Consider the following 16,286-nt stretch of genomic DNA (forward strand, 5'->3'; position numbering starts at 1 on the left):
AAATTGAAAATTCCAGACAGCCCCAACTCAGCTGAGGCCTCTGGATCAAGCGCCTGTTTGCCCTAAATGTAAAATCCTTTCAGAGGCAGTGACACCGATCAGGAGAGACCCCAGGGCTGTTTGAAACCAGCAGCACCCCTGCAGCAAACCCTGCACCCATTCCTGCAGCAAACCCTGCACCCCAAACCCAGCCCGTGGCAGCAGCGTTTCCCCTTTGTTCCACCAGCCAGAGGCCACAGACACTCGTTTTTAGGAAATGGGACTCTTTTTTCGGTGGAGCAGAAGCCATTAATTACTCCTCCAACAGACGTGGCCTCTCCCCATCGCTCTGCCTTTCACTCGAGAGTAATTACATGTGGTTACGGCTGGAAAAGGCAACCCAGGGGCTGGCAAAGCAGTAAAGCTGTACTTGCACACCACCATGAGGCTTGAGGTTAAACTATTTATATAAACAGAGGAATTCTGCAGTTGCACACACAAACCCTTCTGAGCTTTCAGGGAGTTTTTCACATTGGAAACAGATGAGAAATCCTTAATCTGCTCTGTGACTGATTTAAACCCAAGTGTGAGGCTGGGAGGAGGGGACAGGAGCTGAAGCTGTGCCAGGGAACAGCAAAGTGAACAAACTGGCACAGCAAACTGTTCACTGCTGAACCAAAAATGCTGAATATGGGGGGGAAAGGGAAATATTCTGTGCAGAGATTTGACTCGGAAACTCACACTCAAGGAAAGTGAGGATAGGATTTCCCACGTATCAAATACAAGGCATTTTTCTCCAAATGTGTTTGTGTCCAGAATATTCCGTGGGTGGGGTACTGAATTCAAAACGCCTGGGACAGCCTGGCACTTTGGATATCACACATTTAATACAGGCTGGCATTCAAACAAGGGCTCAGCTTCTTTGGGGTACTAAGGGAATAAAAAAAAAACCCCACAAACTGCAAAAAAAAGCCAATAAATACTCAAGCACGTTGCCAGAAAATGGAAGCAGAGCGTTCCTTACCTGGGTGTTTGGGGAGCTGGGAATGGTTCCCGTACACCTGCACAGAAAACAGCACACAGTGAGACACGGGCAGGCAGAACCCGCCACGAGGAGTCCAAGCGCCCCTCAGCACTGAGGGGATCCAGAGCATTACCTGGTATTTCTGCTGAAATAAAATCAGCAAGGAATAATGGCAACAGAGCAGCGATAACAAACTCTCCATGGTCTACGTAAGGCTAAAAGTACAGCTGAACTCAAACTCCTGTAAGGTTCCAATCATAAGTTTTCCTTTGCCACTTTTGGTATCAAAAAGGACATTTTCCATGCAGGTTCAAAAGGTCCATCCCTTCAGCGCTGGCAAAATATCCTCGCAGACCCTCCGAGCGCTGTTTTCTTGCTTCACCCCTCGGTATCTTCATTTAACTCCGAGTAAACTCCCGCGACCGGAGGAAAACTCACAGAAACGCGCGGCAAGCGCCGGAGTTGTGCTGTCCCGTGGCAAGGAGCCCAACGCTTCTATTGCAGCGTGCGCCAAAGAGAAAAGGTCTGGGTTGAACTTTCTGTCCGCGGGCTGCGCTCCAGCTCCGCTCGCTCCGGGGGAGAGAGACCCCGGGGAAACTCCCTGGCCGCCCCCAGGCGGGTCAAAATGGGCTGAAATGAGCCGGAATGGTCCAAAACGAGCCGAAATGAGCCGAAAAGATCTGGTTTGCAACTTTCTGTCCGTGGTCTGTACTCCCGTCCAGCTCCGCTCGCTCCGAGGCGCTGCAGGGACAGGCGCTCCCTGTGACCCCGGGGGAAACTCCTTGATGGCTCCCAGGTGGGCTCAAACGGGCTGAAACGGACCGAAATGGGCCGAAACGAGCCGAAAAGATCTTATCTGCAACTTTCTGTCCGCGGTCTGCGCTCCCCTCGAGCTCCGCTCGCTCCGAGGCGCTGCAGGGACAGGCGCTCCCTGTGACCCCGGGGGAAACTCCTTGATGGCTCCCAGGTGGGCTCAAATGGTCCGAAATGGGCTCAAATGGTCCGAAATGAGCCGAAAAGATCTCGTTTGTAACTTTCTGTCGGCGCTCTCTGCTCCCCGCCGCTCCGCTCGCTCTGGAGGCGCTGCCTGTGACCCCGGGGAAAATCCCTGCTGGCGCCAGGTGGGCTCAAACGGGCTGAAATGGGCTGAAATTATCCGAAACGAGCCGAAAGGAGCGGCGCAGTCCCGCCCGTCCCGCTCACGCCGCTCCCCCAGCCCGCGGTGATGTCAGCGCTGCCCTCCGGCCCCGTCCCACCCTGCTCCTTCCCATTCCTGCCCGTTTCTATCCATTTCTATTCATTTCTGTCCATTTATATCCATTTCTCTCCATTCCTGGCCCTGTCCCGCCGCTGGGAGCGGCCCCAGCCCCGGCACGGAGGGAGCTCCCCAAAATCCGCACCTGGGAGCGATCGCGGCCACACCCAGCACCTGCACCTGCACCACCCCCGAAACCCGACACCTGCTTATTAAAAACAACACCTGACACCTGTTTATTAAAAACACCTGACACTGTTTATTAAAAACAATAAACTCATGTTGTTCTCTGTCCGAAGAAAGCTTTAAAAGCACTGATTGGAATCGCACGGCGCTCCCAGGGATTGGTTTTACTTTTTCTGTACGGGAAACTGAGGCATTCCTCATCTCACCGGTTTCCTCACAAAGTTAGGAAAAATCTTCTGCAGTTGCTACTTTGCTTCGTGTTTTAATAAAAATAATTACATGTAAGTATTTTATAAGAGTCTGCCAATTACACTCCATGTCACAAATATTAACCAGCATTTTACATGTAAAGGAAAAATAACAGCTAGAACTAGCTGATATTCTTAATTTTATCTGCTCTTCTGTGATAAAGCCTTGTTTTCAGTTCTCTCAATGTTCTTTATTTTCAGCCAAATTAACTGAAAAACTAATATTTTGAACAAAATTTTATAAGCTTTCCATCCCTGTTAACTCCTTCCCTGCATTTCCCTATCAACACTCTGTACCTGTAGCTGTTCTGTACCTGCACCTGTTCTATTCTCCTTTCTGGAGCTGTTCTCTGCCTGCACCTGTTCTCCATCCACACCTTTTCTGCTCCCCTTCCTGGACATTCCCTAAGCCCCTCACACTGCATGGATGCTCCAAGGCTACCCAGGTTCAGTGCTGCAAAATTTCAGTGTTGAAATAAAATGTTAGTTCTGTGTGCAATCCTGATTTAGGGCCCATAAAAGAGTAATTTTGAAAATTCTGAATTTTTGAATTTCAGTTCCTACAAAAATGAGAGTATTTGCCTATTTCCCTCCAGCTTTTTGAGCCTTCCTCCCTCATAGTGTGAGCCAAATCTCCTGGATGTCCTGCAGGAAGAGGAGGAATTCTGTGCAAACCCTATGGTGACAATTAGAGCCATTCTTAGAAATAACAGAGATCTGCAGCTAAAAATCCCGAGAAAAAGCTAAAATGTAAAAAGAGAAAGGCAGGAATTTGAAATATTTGCCAAGAGGGGCCTGTCAGGGGACGGAATACGCTTACCAAAACAACTGTGAGGATCCAAGCAAACAAGCTCCCTGCCAGGAATTTCTGCAGAAACAGCAAACTGCTGCAGACACTGGGGACTGTGCAGAAACAAACTCTGAATTTATCCCTGGGATGCTCTGAAACGCGAACTGGGAAAGCCACAGAGCGGCCAGGACAGACTGGGGCAGCGCTGCGGGGCAAACTGGAGTCACTGTTAACTGTGCCAATATGTTCTATTCGCAGTTTAGTTTAATACATTTAATAATTTGAGCGCAGGGCACCAGGGAGGCTCCGGGGAGCCCAGCAGGGAACAGAGCTGGTTCACAGTCCTGTGGGGCCCTGCAGGTTCCTGTGGGTTCCTGGAAGCCCTTTCAGGTCCTTGCAGGTCCCTGTGGGTTCCTGGAAGCCCTTTCGGGTCCTTGCAGGTCCACTGGAAGCCCTTTCGGGTCCCTGTGGGTTCCTGGAAGCCCTTTCAGGTCCTTGCAGGTCCCTGTGGGTTCCTGGAAGCCCTTTCGGGTCCTTGCAGGTCCACTGGAAGCCCTTTCGGGTCCCTTTCGGGTCCCTGCAGGTCAGGCTGGAGCCAGGACCGGCCGGAGGCAGCAGAGGCTGCAGCTGACAGTGACCCCGGCCCAGGTGAGGAGCCTCTGGGGCGGTGCCACACCTGGTGCTGACACCTGAGCAAAGCACGGGGGCCATCGCTGAGAGGACCCCTGACCCTGCAGAACACAAACCCTCTGTGATTTCCCTGCTCTCGCCCTGGGATCGCCCATTTATTCACCCTGCGAGAGCACGACTGGGACTGACCCGTTCCGGCCAACACCTCGGGAAGGAGAGGTTTAGGAATCGATAGGTTTTGTAAAGCTCTCACATCACAGTCTCTGCTAACACGGATAAATACTGTGGGTTACAGCGGCTCTGGCCAGGCTGTCTGTCTGTCTGTCTGTCTGTCGGTACCAGGCTCTGTCAGATTACAGCCGATAGATCAGCGCACATCCCCGCACATTTACTGCCACTTTTCCCGCTAATGCACACCCAGCCCAGCGCTCTTGGAAGGGATTTATTGAATTCACCCACACCAATCACCCGCAGCTGTGCAAACCCGTCCGTCTGTCCCTGGCTCCCGGAGCCGCTCAGGTGCGCGCAGGTGCCATTTGGGGGGATTTGCGTTAAAGAGCCATTTGCCAGCTGCGTCCCCTTCCCGGAGACCGAGGAATGTTCCCTTTGCTTTCCCTGGAGCGTCCCCATCAATCCCCGCTAATGGGTGACACTAATTGCGCTAATTGGCCAAACGCGGAGATTGGCTCGGGATGCGGCAGCTCGGGAGACCCCTGGCTCCGGAGAGCAGGAAAACGCAAACCTCCCTCAAAGCCAGGGGATTTTTGCTTTAAAAAAGGTGGAAAATCGATTATTTCAGATACTATCGCCTTATCAATCTGCACCGATGTAGGGGATGGGGTAGAAAAGGCTGAGTTGCGCTTTTCCTTAAGGTTTGCAGCACACGAGTTCTGTTTTCCTTCTAAACCTGCAAAGAGCCCTGAAAGTGCTGAAAAAGCCCTTAGGGGCAGCAGGAACTGAGAGTTTACAGCTCTCACCTGCTCAACGCGCTCTGAATCAGCAGCTAAATACCCTCTAAATACCCAAAATACCTAAATACCCTCTGAATACCCAAAACACCTAAATACCCTCTGAATACCCAAAACACCAGCTAAATACCCTCTAAATATCCACAGCACCTTCCAAAACACCCTAATCACCCTCTAAATACCCAAAATACCTAAACACCCTGTGAATATCCACAGCACCCTCCAAAACACCCTAAACACCCTGTGAATATCCACAGCACCCTCCAAAATATCTGAAATACCCTCTGAATACCCAAACCAGCTCCTAAATACCCTCTGAATATCCTAAATATCCTCTGAATACCCACAGCACCTCCAAAACCCCCTAAACACCCTCCAAAAGCCCCTAACAGAGGGTGGCCACGGCACAGCTCCACTGCCCAGGACAGACCAAGTCATTATCGATGTTTTGATCAAGTCATTATCGATGTTTGGGTCAAACTGTAATTAACAATATTTCTGTCAAACCGTAATTACCAACCTGACCTTTTGGTGGAATTCCCCAGCCCGTCCCATGGGATCTCTGAGCCGACAGAGCTGGGAAGGACAAACGGAGCAGCTCAGATGGGGAAAAGGAAAACAAACACAAACCCTGCAGTTAATTCAGCAAGGCCAACGCGAGCAGGGAAAAATGTTTTTCTAATTAAGAATATGAGAAGTTGCTGGTGGATGCCAGAAAACAAAATAGAGCGTTTTGGCAATGCAATTTAGGCCTAATCAAATGAAAATGCTTTTGTTGTGCAACATATGTAATGTTAAACTGATTTTATGTTTATATATAGAGAGAGATATTCCTTAGGAAAACATTAAGACACTGATGATTCAAAGACCAATTTAGTAGGTATATAAAATCATACAATAAATTATACATTCAAAGTTTCCCTAAATGAGGTCCCAGCTCCTAACAGGGTTATTGGATTGGCCCTTTTATTGTCTATTTTCTGTTCATTGGACAGCCTTTGCATCTTGATAGTGCCTTGAATATCTGACTCCATGCGCTGAAGGAAACATCAGATTTTTGCTAAGCAGTCTAGGATTTTGTGCCAATCTCAAAGATTTAATTTAATCAAATCTTTGATTATCTGAGTCTTAATGCCAAGCTCACATAAAATTGGATAATTGTGTAAATACAATGTCTTACAAATCCTTTTTTTGTGTGATTAAGCCAAATCCTTTTTGCCAGAAGCCTCTGTGTGTAACTGGGAACGTTGTGGGACCACTCAGGTACTCAGATCCTCCTAATTACACAAATAATGTTTATAATATTAGATGATAATGATGAATAATCCCTAAAGGGTGATAAATGCTGCCTGTAGGATTTGTGCCAGCTTTTCTCTGGCAGTGTCACAGCTTGGCCTCCTCTCTTTGGGGCATTTGCAGCTCCCTGAGGTTCCAGCGCCTGCAGAGCTCAGCAGCAGAAGGCAGCACAGCCCTGGGATGGCTCCAAATGTTCTTTGTGTCCCTTCCCATGCGGAACCGGGGCTTTGCATGTGCAGAGCTGGACAAAGATCCAGCCCAGGTGTCTGATGGTGTCAGAGGAATTCGGGGAATCCAGCATTCACATGGTGTCCATCATCGTGGTAGATGCAATTCTCGAGGTAATAATCACTCTAGAGTGGTCCCGGGGCCTAATCCGGTGATTATGGGCCTGGAAACTTCTATTTTTACATTAAAAACCTTGATGTTTATCTCAACATAGTCCGGGAAGTACATGTATATGAATAAGGCACTGCTCCCAGCCAGGGTGGTCAAAAGACATCGTTTGGATTTTACAATATTGTACACATTAATAGCATGAGTTATCGCTACCATACACTACAAAGGCACGGAAACAATTCCAGAACAAGCCCCGTCCCTTCAGGTGCCCATCCTGGGCCAGCACCCACAGCAAAGCCAGCACAGATTCCCCTCCATGCCCACCCCTGAGCCCTGGGGCTCCTCTGGGTTTGATCCCACCTGCTCCAGAACCCAGATCATCACTCACATCTGCCCATGGAACAGCCGTCCCAAAGATCCCAAAATCACAGGGCACACCCTGGAATCCTGGAACCGCCTAAGAACATCCTTCCAAAACAATAAATGCAAGAAAAGAAGAGAAAATCCCATTTGTATCTGCCATTGTTCTTCATGCACACTGCAGGAAAGTAAACTGGAATAAAATCAACCATTCAAAATGTGATTTGGACTATGGAAATGGATATGATATGGAGATCAAAGAAATCCCCCTTTCTTTTCCTGGAGGATTTGTCAATCCCTCAGTGATTTTCATAGGCTCCTTAGAGAAATGTCATTTTCAGATGTCATTGCAGCTAGAGAGGATTGATGCAACCTGATTCATATCCCTCTTAATTAGTTAGAAATTCAGATTTTTCAAGAGATTCAGTGTTTCCCTTCTGGGCTCTAAGACTTTTTAGCATATGCAAAGTCAGCTGGGACAAAGAGCAGGAGATGGAAACACCAAGGAATGCCCAGCACACCAATCTGTAGAGTTAAATAGGGAGAAGCAGCTCTGTGGGCAGGCCAGCACCTGTGGAAAAGGCATTACAAACTCGGCACGTCAGATTTGCCACAGCCAGGGATATTTGCCATGTGTTTAGGAGCAGGATTTTTTGCTCAGAGAGAATAAAACCCTTAATCCTCTGCTAGTAGTGAAGCACTGGAGCCCCCATCCACTCCACAGGTGGAAATTAAAATACAAATCAGCCTGGAAAGTGCTCTAGTGATTAACTAAATCAGACAGCATTGTTTTCTCATCAAAAATATCTGCTGTGTTCTGCTGGATGTGCTGCTGGATGGATGGATAGATGACTTTTTCCCCAGGTGAAGCTATACTTTATTTCAATGTCAGTTATCAATATGTTGGCTGTCTGCCTGTAATAAGCTCTGATTTTAACAGTTCTTCACATAAATGTGATTAATTGTGGGAAGGATGATGGGGCAGCCTGCGCTGTGCTGAGAGCATTAGGATGGAGGAATCCACCTGCAGTGCTCCATCTGGGTGCGTTTCACGCTTCCGACGGATTTCACCTGTCAAAATCAACGTAGAAATGCAAAAATCAACGTAAAAATGCACAAATCCATGTGAAAATGAGCGTTAAAATCAATTTCCGAAGGGACCGAGAGCCGCTGGGCGGGCGGCGGCCGCCACCGCGTGGCCGAAATGGGAACTGCAGCGGGGTCCGGGGCAGCGCTCGGAACGGCCCGGAACGGCTCCAAACCAGCCCGGAACGGCCGGAACGGCCCAAAACCAGCCCGGAACGGCCCAAAATCGGCCCGGACCGGCCCGGGACCGGCCCGGCATGGTCCCTGCTTGCTTAGAGGCTCCCCCCGCTGCACAGGAAAAGGGCATTAATTAATTAATTAATTAATGGATGGATTCTGCAGTGCCCGCCCGGTGTCCGGGACACGGCTGTTCCCAGCTCCGTCGGAGCCGTTCATTGTTCCCTCCGAGAGCCGAGAGCCGCTCACGGCTGCTCTGGGCCTGGCCAACTCTGCAGGGACCCGTCCCAGGCAGCTCCTCCGCTCATAAACCGGGCAGGATTCTCTCTTGCTGTGGTCTGAAATAAGCGTTATACCTAGACCTCAACTGCGGTATTCCAATAAAACAAAACATCCAGTACAAGTAAGAAACTAAAGTACCAGATCCAGAATCAAATGACAATGAATAATGCCAAAAATTGCAGATTCCTTGTTAATTATGACCCACTTTTTAATTTATAAATGCAACAAAGCTCTCTGGCTTGAGCTCATTCCCTAAAACCTGCCCAGAGAATCCAGGAATCTTTCCCTTTTTTAATGTTGTTATCCATTGAAAAAGTCTGACAGGAAAACTAACCTTTGTATTCTCAGTCTAAACAAAACACACAGTGCTCCCCTCCAGTGCTATTTTTGAAAGGCACCAAGATGGAAAAAAGCCATCAGCAAGTTACCTCTGGTTTTGTGCAGTGGCAAGTTCATACAGCAGGAGCAACAGGAGTTATTGTCACTGCTGGGAAATCAGACTGGGGCAGACTGTCCGCTGAAAGAAGTTCAGCACAAAAACCATTTATTATTGAATTAATTTGCTGTCTTTGGCTCAGCACCTTGTACAGTGATTTGAAAGGCTGCATTGGGAAAGGTAAAATCAGTGACTTTGTCACTTCAGCAATCACAGGAGGAGGGACACAGTAAAGTTTTATTTTTTGATAGCATAGATCACCACAACCTTGAGGAGCTTCCTGTTTATGACTATTTTACAGTTGGTTTTCAGTCCTTGCTAATAAAGTGTCAACGCAGAAATAGCAACTCCGAGCAACCCATAACTGTCTCCTAGAAACCTGAACTATATTAATGGCACTCAGTTATCAATGTTTGTATTAAATATATTAAACCCATGAGTTTAGAGAGAAGTTTGATCCACTAAAACTGCTGGTAATGTTAATATGAGGGCACCTGCATTATTTAAAACCAAGAATTCACAAGGACTAAACAAATGCTGCAGGTGGGCTTTGCTGCACTCCCCAGACACTGCACATGGAAGATTCCCGTAGAGCAGGACGAGCACTCCTATCTGTCAGAGCTTGGGAGCTGCTCTGAGGATTGGAGCCAAGCTCCCAGGTAGGTTAGGGCAGCCTGCCAGCAGCTCCTTGTGCAGGAACCACAGCAAGGGCAGGAGCTGTGACATGACACCACTGTCAAACCACACCAACTCAACTCTGGGGCTGCTGCCGCTGCCTGCTCCTCTCCAAGGGTTCCATGCTGGTTTGGAGCAGCAGTTTCCAAAGTGAGAGCTTGAAGGCACAAAGCTACCACAGCACAGCTAGCAGAGCAGCAGCCAAGGCAGCAGGATTAGCCACGACCTGCACAGCAATTAGTGACACTACAGGCAAAAGCCCACAACAGGAGTTAGAGCAGGGTTATGCAGCAAGAAGAGTCAATGCAACATTCAGTGGGAATTTGTTCCTTTACAAACACCAAGTGTGCAGCATCTCTCGTTTTCACCCAGGAGCTTCAAGTCTTAAACACTTCTGCGTAGCCAAAAACACAAACCAAAAACCCAACCCCCCAAGAATTCCCAAACTGAACTAGCTTAAAAATGACTCAAGAGCAATCTTGCACAATAATCATAGTCCAATTTTTGCTACTAGGCAGCAAAAGTTGAATATTGAAGTAATTAATGTACACAAACATGCAAGTTAAAAGGAATAAATGAAATGCTCCACTTTATTAAGAAACCAAAAATACAAAACTGAAGAGTTCAAGACTTCATGTACTCAAACACTACTGAAAAAAAAAAAATTCCTAAACTTAAGTTTTGCTTACTAGCAGTACTAATATTGACCAAGTTTCATCTCTACAAGGTAGTGTTAAAAGTTGACATTTTCCACCATTTGTGCTGTAATAAGCCAGTTTCAAATTAAGAACTTGGTGCAGTTACAATAAAGTCTAGATGTTTAAATCACTGTGGCTCCAGCTAATATAGCACTGGGTAGGCAAGAGCGTTTCAGCTCCAACCATGGTTGTTCTCTGGTTAGTGAGTCTGAAGATGCTTAGGATTGGTTTAACCAGCTATAGCTCTACTGCTGTTCCATGCAAAGACACAGCTGAAGTCAGCTCACAGGCCTGGGTGCCGCTTGCTTCTGGCTGCTGAAACAGAGCTGAAGGGACCAGTGAGGAGCTGGGGCTGGATGCAGCTGCAGCTGGTGCAGGCAGAACTGCAGGCTGTGCTCTGCACCCCTGCAGCACCAACGCTCCCCTCGCTGCTGGGGCTCTGCCTGGCAGTTCAGCTTCCTCACACGCCTCAGCTCTGGCAGCCCACAAAAAAGGACAGGGTAACTGTTAGCTCAGAATTAGCAAGAGGAGCTTAATATGAGAAGCAGGAAGGAAAACAGAATGGGAAATGCAGTAGTAGACAATCAAGTATTACCCTCAAATGAAGAACAGAAGACACTTTGAACAGTTTTCCTAACAATGCATGAAAGTTCACTTGCTTGGAGATACTTGAAATACAACTTTATTACCTAAACAAAAGAATGGGAATGACAGAAACAAGATTTTCCACTTAACACTCTGATGTGACTGCAGCAGTCTTGTATTTGAAACTCAAAAGGGGAAGTAATTGCAGTCCAAAAAACAGCTAAATATGCAGGTCCAAAATATGAAGGTTTTTTGTTTTGGTTTTTTTTTTCATTTTGTTTTGTTTGTTTTTTTTTTAAACTGCCACATTCACTCTCCGAAGCCCATTCATCTCTTTCAGCATCCCAAAGATTAAGCACATGTTCTGTTCAGCTAGATAATAAAGTGGCAAACACGCTGCATCACCAACATCACAGGACAGTTGCCTATAAAACTAGACTTCTGACGCTGGGCTCCAGCTTCATCCCTCACAGGTCATCGTCTTCATCTGGCAGTGCAGTGGTCTGAGCAATCTGCAACAAAGGAAGGCACACTTCAGAACTGCTCTGCTGTCTGCGCCCCGAGTGAGACAGCAGCTCCCAGGCAGCTGTTCCCTGTCACTGACCTGTAAGTCCTGCTCATACTGTGCTGCCAGTGCTGGGTCCATAACAACTTCAGGAGGTGCAAGCGCAGGCATGGCAACAAACTCCAAGTTGGGATCTCCAATTAGCTTCCTAGCAAGCCACAGGAAAGGCTTCTCAAAGTTGTAGTTACTCTTAGCTGAAATGTCATAATACTGAAAAAACAACACATTAGACATTATCTTAAAAACCCTCTAATATTTACAGCATTAAGACAATCAACTCTTTTACCTTCCTTTCTTTTTTTTGACTGCACGGCTTTTGTTTCCATACTCATAAGCAGTTATGATTTAAGTGTCCAGAAACAAGCAGTTTCTGACAGAAACTATGAACTAAAAGGTTATCAAATCCCATCCAGGACAAAATTTCAGGAGGCAATACTCCTGTGACATGATCTACTGTAGTCCCTGTCCTGCCATGGGATGAGATTATAAACAGCTACAGCCAAATGCACACAAGTTCTTTAAGAACTTAGCACATCTTCTGCTCCAGGTCAGTGATGAGTATCCTTATCATCATCACCTTGCCCTGCCCTGAATTTTGGTTTGAAGAGCCAACAGACGTGAGGCTGGCAGAGTACCCAATTCACCATTCACAGCCCAGCTGCACTCACAAGACAAAACCAACTGGATTCCTCCGGACTTACCTGGAGATTCTTCTTCCTATGGAACACAATGGATTTTGCCTTGACTTTTCTGTCCTTAATATCCACTTTGTTGCCACACAACACTATAGGGATATTTTCACATACTCGTACCAGATCTCTATGCCAATTAGGTACATTCTTGTAAGTAACTCTTGATGTTACATCAAACATGATGATGGCACACTGAGCTGCAAGAGAAGCAAAGTCAAGTTACACCTGGTGTAACCACTTGCTTTCAACACAGGATGGAGAAGAGGAACCCAGAGACATCCCACGTTAGGGTTAAGCACCTGCATTAACATTTCCCTCTCAGCATCACAGCTGTGACAGCTGCTGCTCTGTTCACCAGGTCAGTGCAGAAGTGCACAGAACCCAGACCATGCTGTGTCACCTCACAGCTGTGCTGCCTTTACCAGCTCAGCTGTATCACTGAGGAACATGGCATTGCATGTATGGGAATATACCACACTATGGAAGCCAACTTGGCTTTACCCAAATACCTGGCAGAATCATTAACACCTATTCAACTCATCTCAGACATGCTAATAAGGCTTAAAGGTCAGCTGAGGGCCAGTGGTCCACATCTCAGGATGCTCTTGTCCAGAGCAGTTTCTTGAGGAACTCAAGAATATTATACAAAAAGAAGATATAATAAAGATATGCAGGTGAGTGAAGTGGCACAGGACAGATCTTTGCCAAGCAGCAGTAAGGAACACAGACTCTGCCATGAAGGTGTCCAGCTTCCTTGAAAACTTTGAGTTTGTGCTCCAAGGCCTTGCCTGAGCACAGCAATAGAGAGAGAAACCTGCACTCAGTGAAAGTTTCCCCCTTAACCACCAAAGGCTGCCAGTGGTACCTGGTCATTCCACCAATACCAGAACCCGCAGTAACCCCTGAAACACAACCCTACCATGTTCCCACGTTGGCACATGTTGTCTGGCAAAGGACATTATCCTCTCTACAAAGAGTCTGAGGAGTTCTACGCCAGCTCATCGCTGCAGCCACACTGACAGCTTCCGGCAGGGCCAGCATGGGCAGAAGGAAGCACTGAGCCCTGAGAGGCACAGAACTGTCCCCCCACAGCTCTTACCTTGGATATAGTAGCCATCACGCAGGCCACCAAACTTCTCCTGGCCAGCTGTGTCCCATACATTAAATTTAATAGGGCCTCTGTTGGTATGGAACACCAGAGGGTGAACTTCAACACCCAGCGTTGCTAGGGAAAGAACAAAAAGCATTTAGTGCATTTAGCAAGTCATGGATTGAACTTCCATTTGTGAGATCTTGGAGCTCAATATTTCTTCAGACATACCTACATACTTCTTTTCAAATTCACCAGTCAAGTGACGCTTTACAAATGTTGTTTTACCAGTGCCACCATCGCCAACCAGAACAAGCTGAGAAGAGATAAAGGACAAAAGTCAGAATAATGCATTTTGAGATATGTATCAGTCATTCTAGCACAGATACTACTCACTGCTACAAAGAGCTTAGTTCCTACAAGGAGCTGTAAACAAAGACAGAACTCCCCATGAAGCATCTCCCTGTGGGAACCAATCTGTTAAGCCCATCCATCATGATGTAACTCTGGTCAGTCTTATCCAGTCCTTGTAGGGAAGAACTGCACTGAATTGCGAATATGGTTCTACTAAACTACTACAACAGACTGAATGGAATGTTTAGGGATTTCAACCTGAATGTGACCAGATTTAGAGAGGAAATTATCCAAATATCTACTGGAGAAACCTATTATCTTACAATCAAAGAAACCAACAACTCTAAAAACCCATCAATGTTTGCATCATGAACTAGAATACACTAGCCAAGAATTGCAGGAAACACAAGTAATAACCTTCAAGAAGCAGTCTTCAGGACTTTCTGGCTGTTAAGATAACAAAAAACACCACCAACCCACCAGCCACTCAATACACCAGAAAATTCTCTTCTGAAACACTTAACAATGAGCACAAAACAGAAAGAATGCTATTCTAATTCATTCCGAGCAAGTCTAATTCACTTCTACAGTGCACTTGAATTCTTAAATTTAAAAGTCATTCTGTAGGTCACTATTTATTAAAATGTATTAAACTAAACTGCAAATAGAATATATTGGCACAGTTAACAGACTCTTTTTGTGTGTGCTGTATTCAACACTACAGTAAATCGCCCCATTAAGGAAAGACGAGCACTTCGAAATCAAACCGACCATCCACGTCGACACTCGAGAGTCCTTTATGCTACTTTTCTAGCGAAGGGGAGAAAAATCCCCAAAGCCAAGCCGCGAGCCCTCGCTTACCTTAAACTGCACTTGTGGCTCTCCTTGGGCGGCCATGCTGGCTCTGCGGGGGAAATGGCAGCGTGAGAGCGAGCGCGGGGAGCGGCCCCGCCGGAAGGGGCCGTTTCCAGCTCCGGGCGCGCTCCGGCCGGGCTGGCCCGGGCGGCGCCTCCCGCCCGCGTGTGGCGGCACCGCGCGCGGCAATGGCGGCGCCGCCTCCGCCCGCCCCGCTCCCGCCGAGCCCGCCGCGCCAAGGCCTCGGCAGGGCGGCTGAGCCGCGGCCGGCCCCGGCCCGGATCCGCGGAGAGTCCTCCCGGCCCGCCCAGACCCAACATCCCGCCGCTCAATGGAGCTGCTGCCCCATCGGGAGAGGCCGCGGCCCGTCCCGCGGAGCTCCGAGCGGGGCCCGCCCGGCCGGGCCTCCCCGCGCACCGGGCCGGGCGCGCTCCCCGCCATGAGCCACCATGACTGAGCAGCGCCGCCTCCCCCCGCCCCGGGCCGCGGGGCCCCGCTCGCCGCCCCGCGCATCGCGCCCGCCCTTCCATCGCGGACGGAGCCGCGCACGGCCCCGGCCCTCCCAGCGCCCCGCTCCCGGAGCCGAAAAGCCGCCACGCGCCTCGGCTCCCGCAGCCGCAACGCTCCCTCAGGCGCAGCCTCCCGCCGCCCAGCCCAGCCCATCCCAGCCGCGAGCTAACGGCCACCGCCGCCCCCGCCGGTGGCGCTTTGCAGAGCGGCCACGCGTGTCCCGATGGCGGCGGGGCGCGGGGGGCCGAGCCCGGGCCGGTGCCGGGCCCGTACCTCTGCTGAGGCTCTCCCGCTCCTCGCTCCGTGCCGGGCGCAGGGAAAATGGCGGAAGCGCCGTTCAAATACCCGGACGGCGACGCCGCGCGGCCGCGGGCGGGGGCGGGGCCGCGCGTCACGTGGTGCGCGGCGCGCGGGAGGCGGCGGGAGGCGGGGCCGGGCCGCGGCCATGAGGGAGCGCGGCGGGCACGGCACCGAGTGGGGCACTGAGCGGGGCACGGCGCCGGGCACGGCACCGAGCGGGACACCGGGCATGGCACCGAGTGGGATACAGAGCGGGTCATGGCACCGAGCGGGGCACTGGGCAGAATAATCAGCATGTGTAATTAAGCGTTCAGTTCAGAGGATGCGCAAAACATCTGCTCCTCATTCAGCAAAGGCAGCAAAACACTTCAGTGGTGTTAGATCACTGCCTAAAAGATTAGTCCGCGAGATCCGTAGATAATCGGCAGAATAATTACTTTTAAAAGGCCTTTACATTTCCTGTATCTCAACTCAGGTCAATTGTGAGCAGAGTTAGCGAGTGTGGCACGGGTAACACACAAAAGGCAGCAGGTACAGAGCGTTTGGAGATGTGAGAAGGAGCGCTGCCTTCCACAGTCCGTCTGTGCACGCTCTGCCCTACAAACCCTCAGGCCTTTCACACAAGCTTGAACCACTAAAAAGTAACTAGACCGCACTTTTTACAACTCCTCCTCTCGTAACGATCTCCCACAGCTGAGTTACGACTCTTCGTGGGCACCGGGCAGGGCCCTGTGAGGCCAGCCGGCCTGAACGCCTGCCCAGCACGGCCTCCCAAACAGCCCCTCATCCTGGCAGGCACCTCAGGGATGAGACTCCATCACCCCCGGGGCATCCTCCTCCAGTACCCGAACAACCCAACAGCATTCCCAAATATCCAAAGTGTATGTGGCCTCGAGGCCCTGTCCT

At 49.3% G+C, this 16,286-nt stretch overlaps 2 protein-coding genes across 2 annotated transcripts in view; both read right to left on the reverse strand.

Moving 5' to 3' along the window:
- ADGRD1 (adhesion G protein-coupled receptor D1) overlaps positions 1-2,358 on the reverse strand; it is a 109,984-nt gene extending 107,626 nt beyond the window's left edge. Inside the window, exons 1-2 of the mRNA XM_064727219.1 lie at positions 1,137-2,358; positions 1,004-1,040 (exon numbers count right to left, since the gene is read on the reverse strand). Of these exons, the coding sequence (XP_064583289.1) occupies positions 1,004-1,040; positions 1,137-1,205 (106 nt within the window). The 5' untranslated portion in view covers positions 1,206-2,358. The remainder of the gene's footprint in view (positions 1-1,003; positions 1,041-1,136) is intronic.
- Positions 2,359-11,088: 8,730 nt separating this feature from the next.
- Positions 11,089-15,468, reverse strand: RAN (RAN, member RAS oncogene family). The gene is made up of 7 exons (XM_064726894.1): positions 15,354-15,468; positions 14,577-14,619; positions 13,593-13,677; positions 13,371-13,496; positions 12,281-12,468; positions 11,619-11,789; positions 11,089-11,526 (listed from the first exon to the last, which is right to left on the reverse strand). The coding sequence occupies exons 2-7, from the start codon at positions 14,610-14,612 to the stop codon at positions 11,482-11,484; spliced, it is 651 nt and encodes a 216-aa protein (XP_064582964.1). The 5' UTR covers positions 14,613-14,619; positions 15,354-15,468; the 3' UTR covers positions 11,089-11,481.
- Between the last annotated feature and the right edge of the window lie 818 nt (positions 15,469-16,286).

The sequence above is a fragment of the Zonotrichia leucophrys genome, chromosome 15 (genome assembly GCF_028769735.1).
Source record: "Zonotrichia leucophrys gambelii isolate GWCS_2022_RI chromosome 15, RI_Zleu_2.0, whole genome shotgun sequence".
NCBI lineage: Eukaryota > Metazoa > Chordata > Aves > Passeriformes > Passerellidae > Zonotrichia > Zonotrichia leucophrys.

Bases quoted from the DNA above. Each gene is read 5' to 3' on its own strand.
- RAN (XM_064726894.1), bottom strand. From the start codon at position 14,612: ATGGCCGCCCAAGGAGAGCCACAAGTGCAGTTTAAG. The intron at 13,497-13,592 runs GTATGTCTGAAG...TTCTTTCCCTAG, and splicing joins ATTTGAAAAGAAGTATGTAG to CAACGCTGGGTGTTGAAGTT. The intron at 11,527-11,618 runs GTCAGTGACAGG...CCTTTGTTGCAG, and splicing joins AGTATGAGCAGGACTTACAG to ATTGCTCAGACCACTGCACT.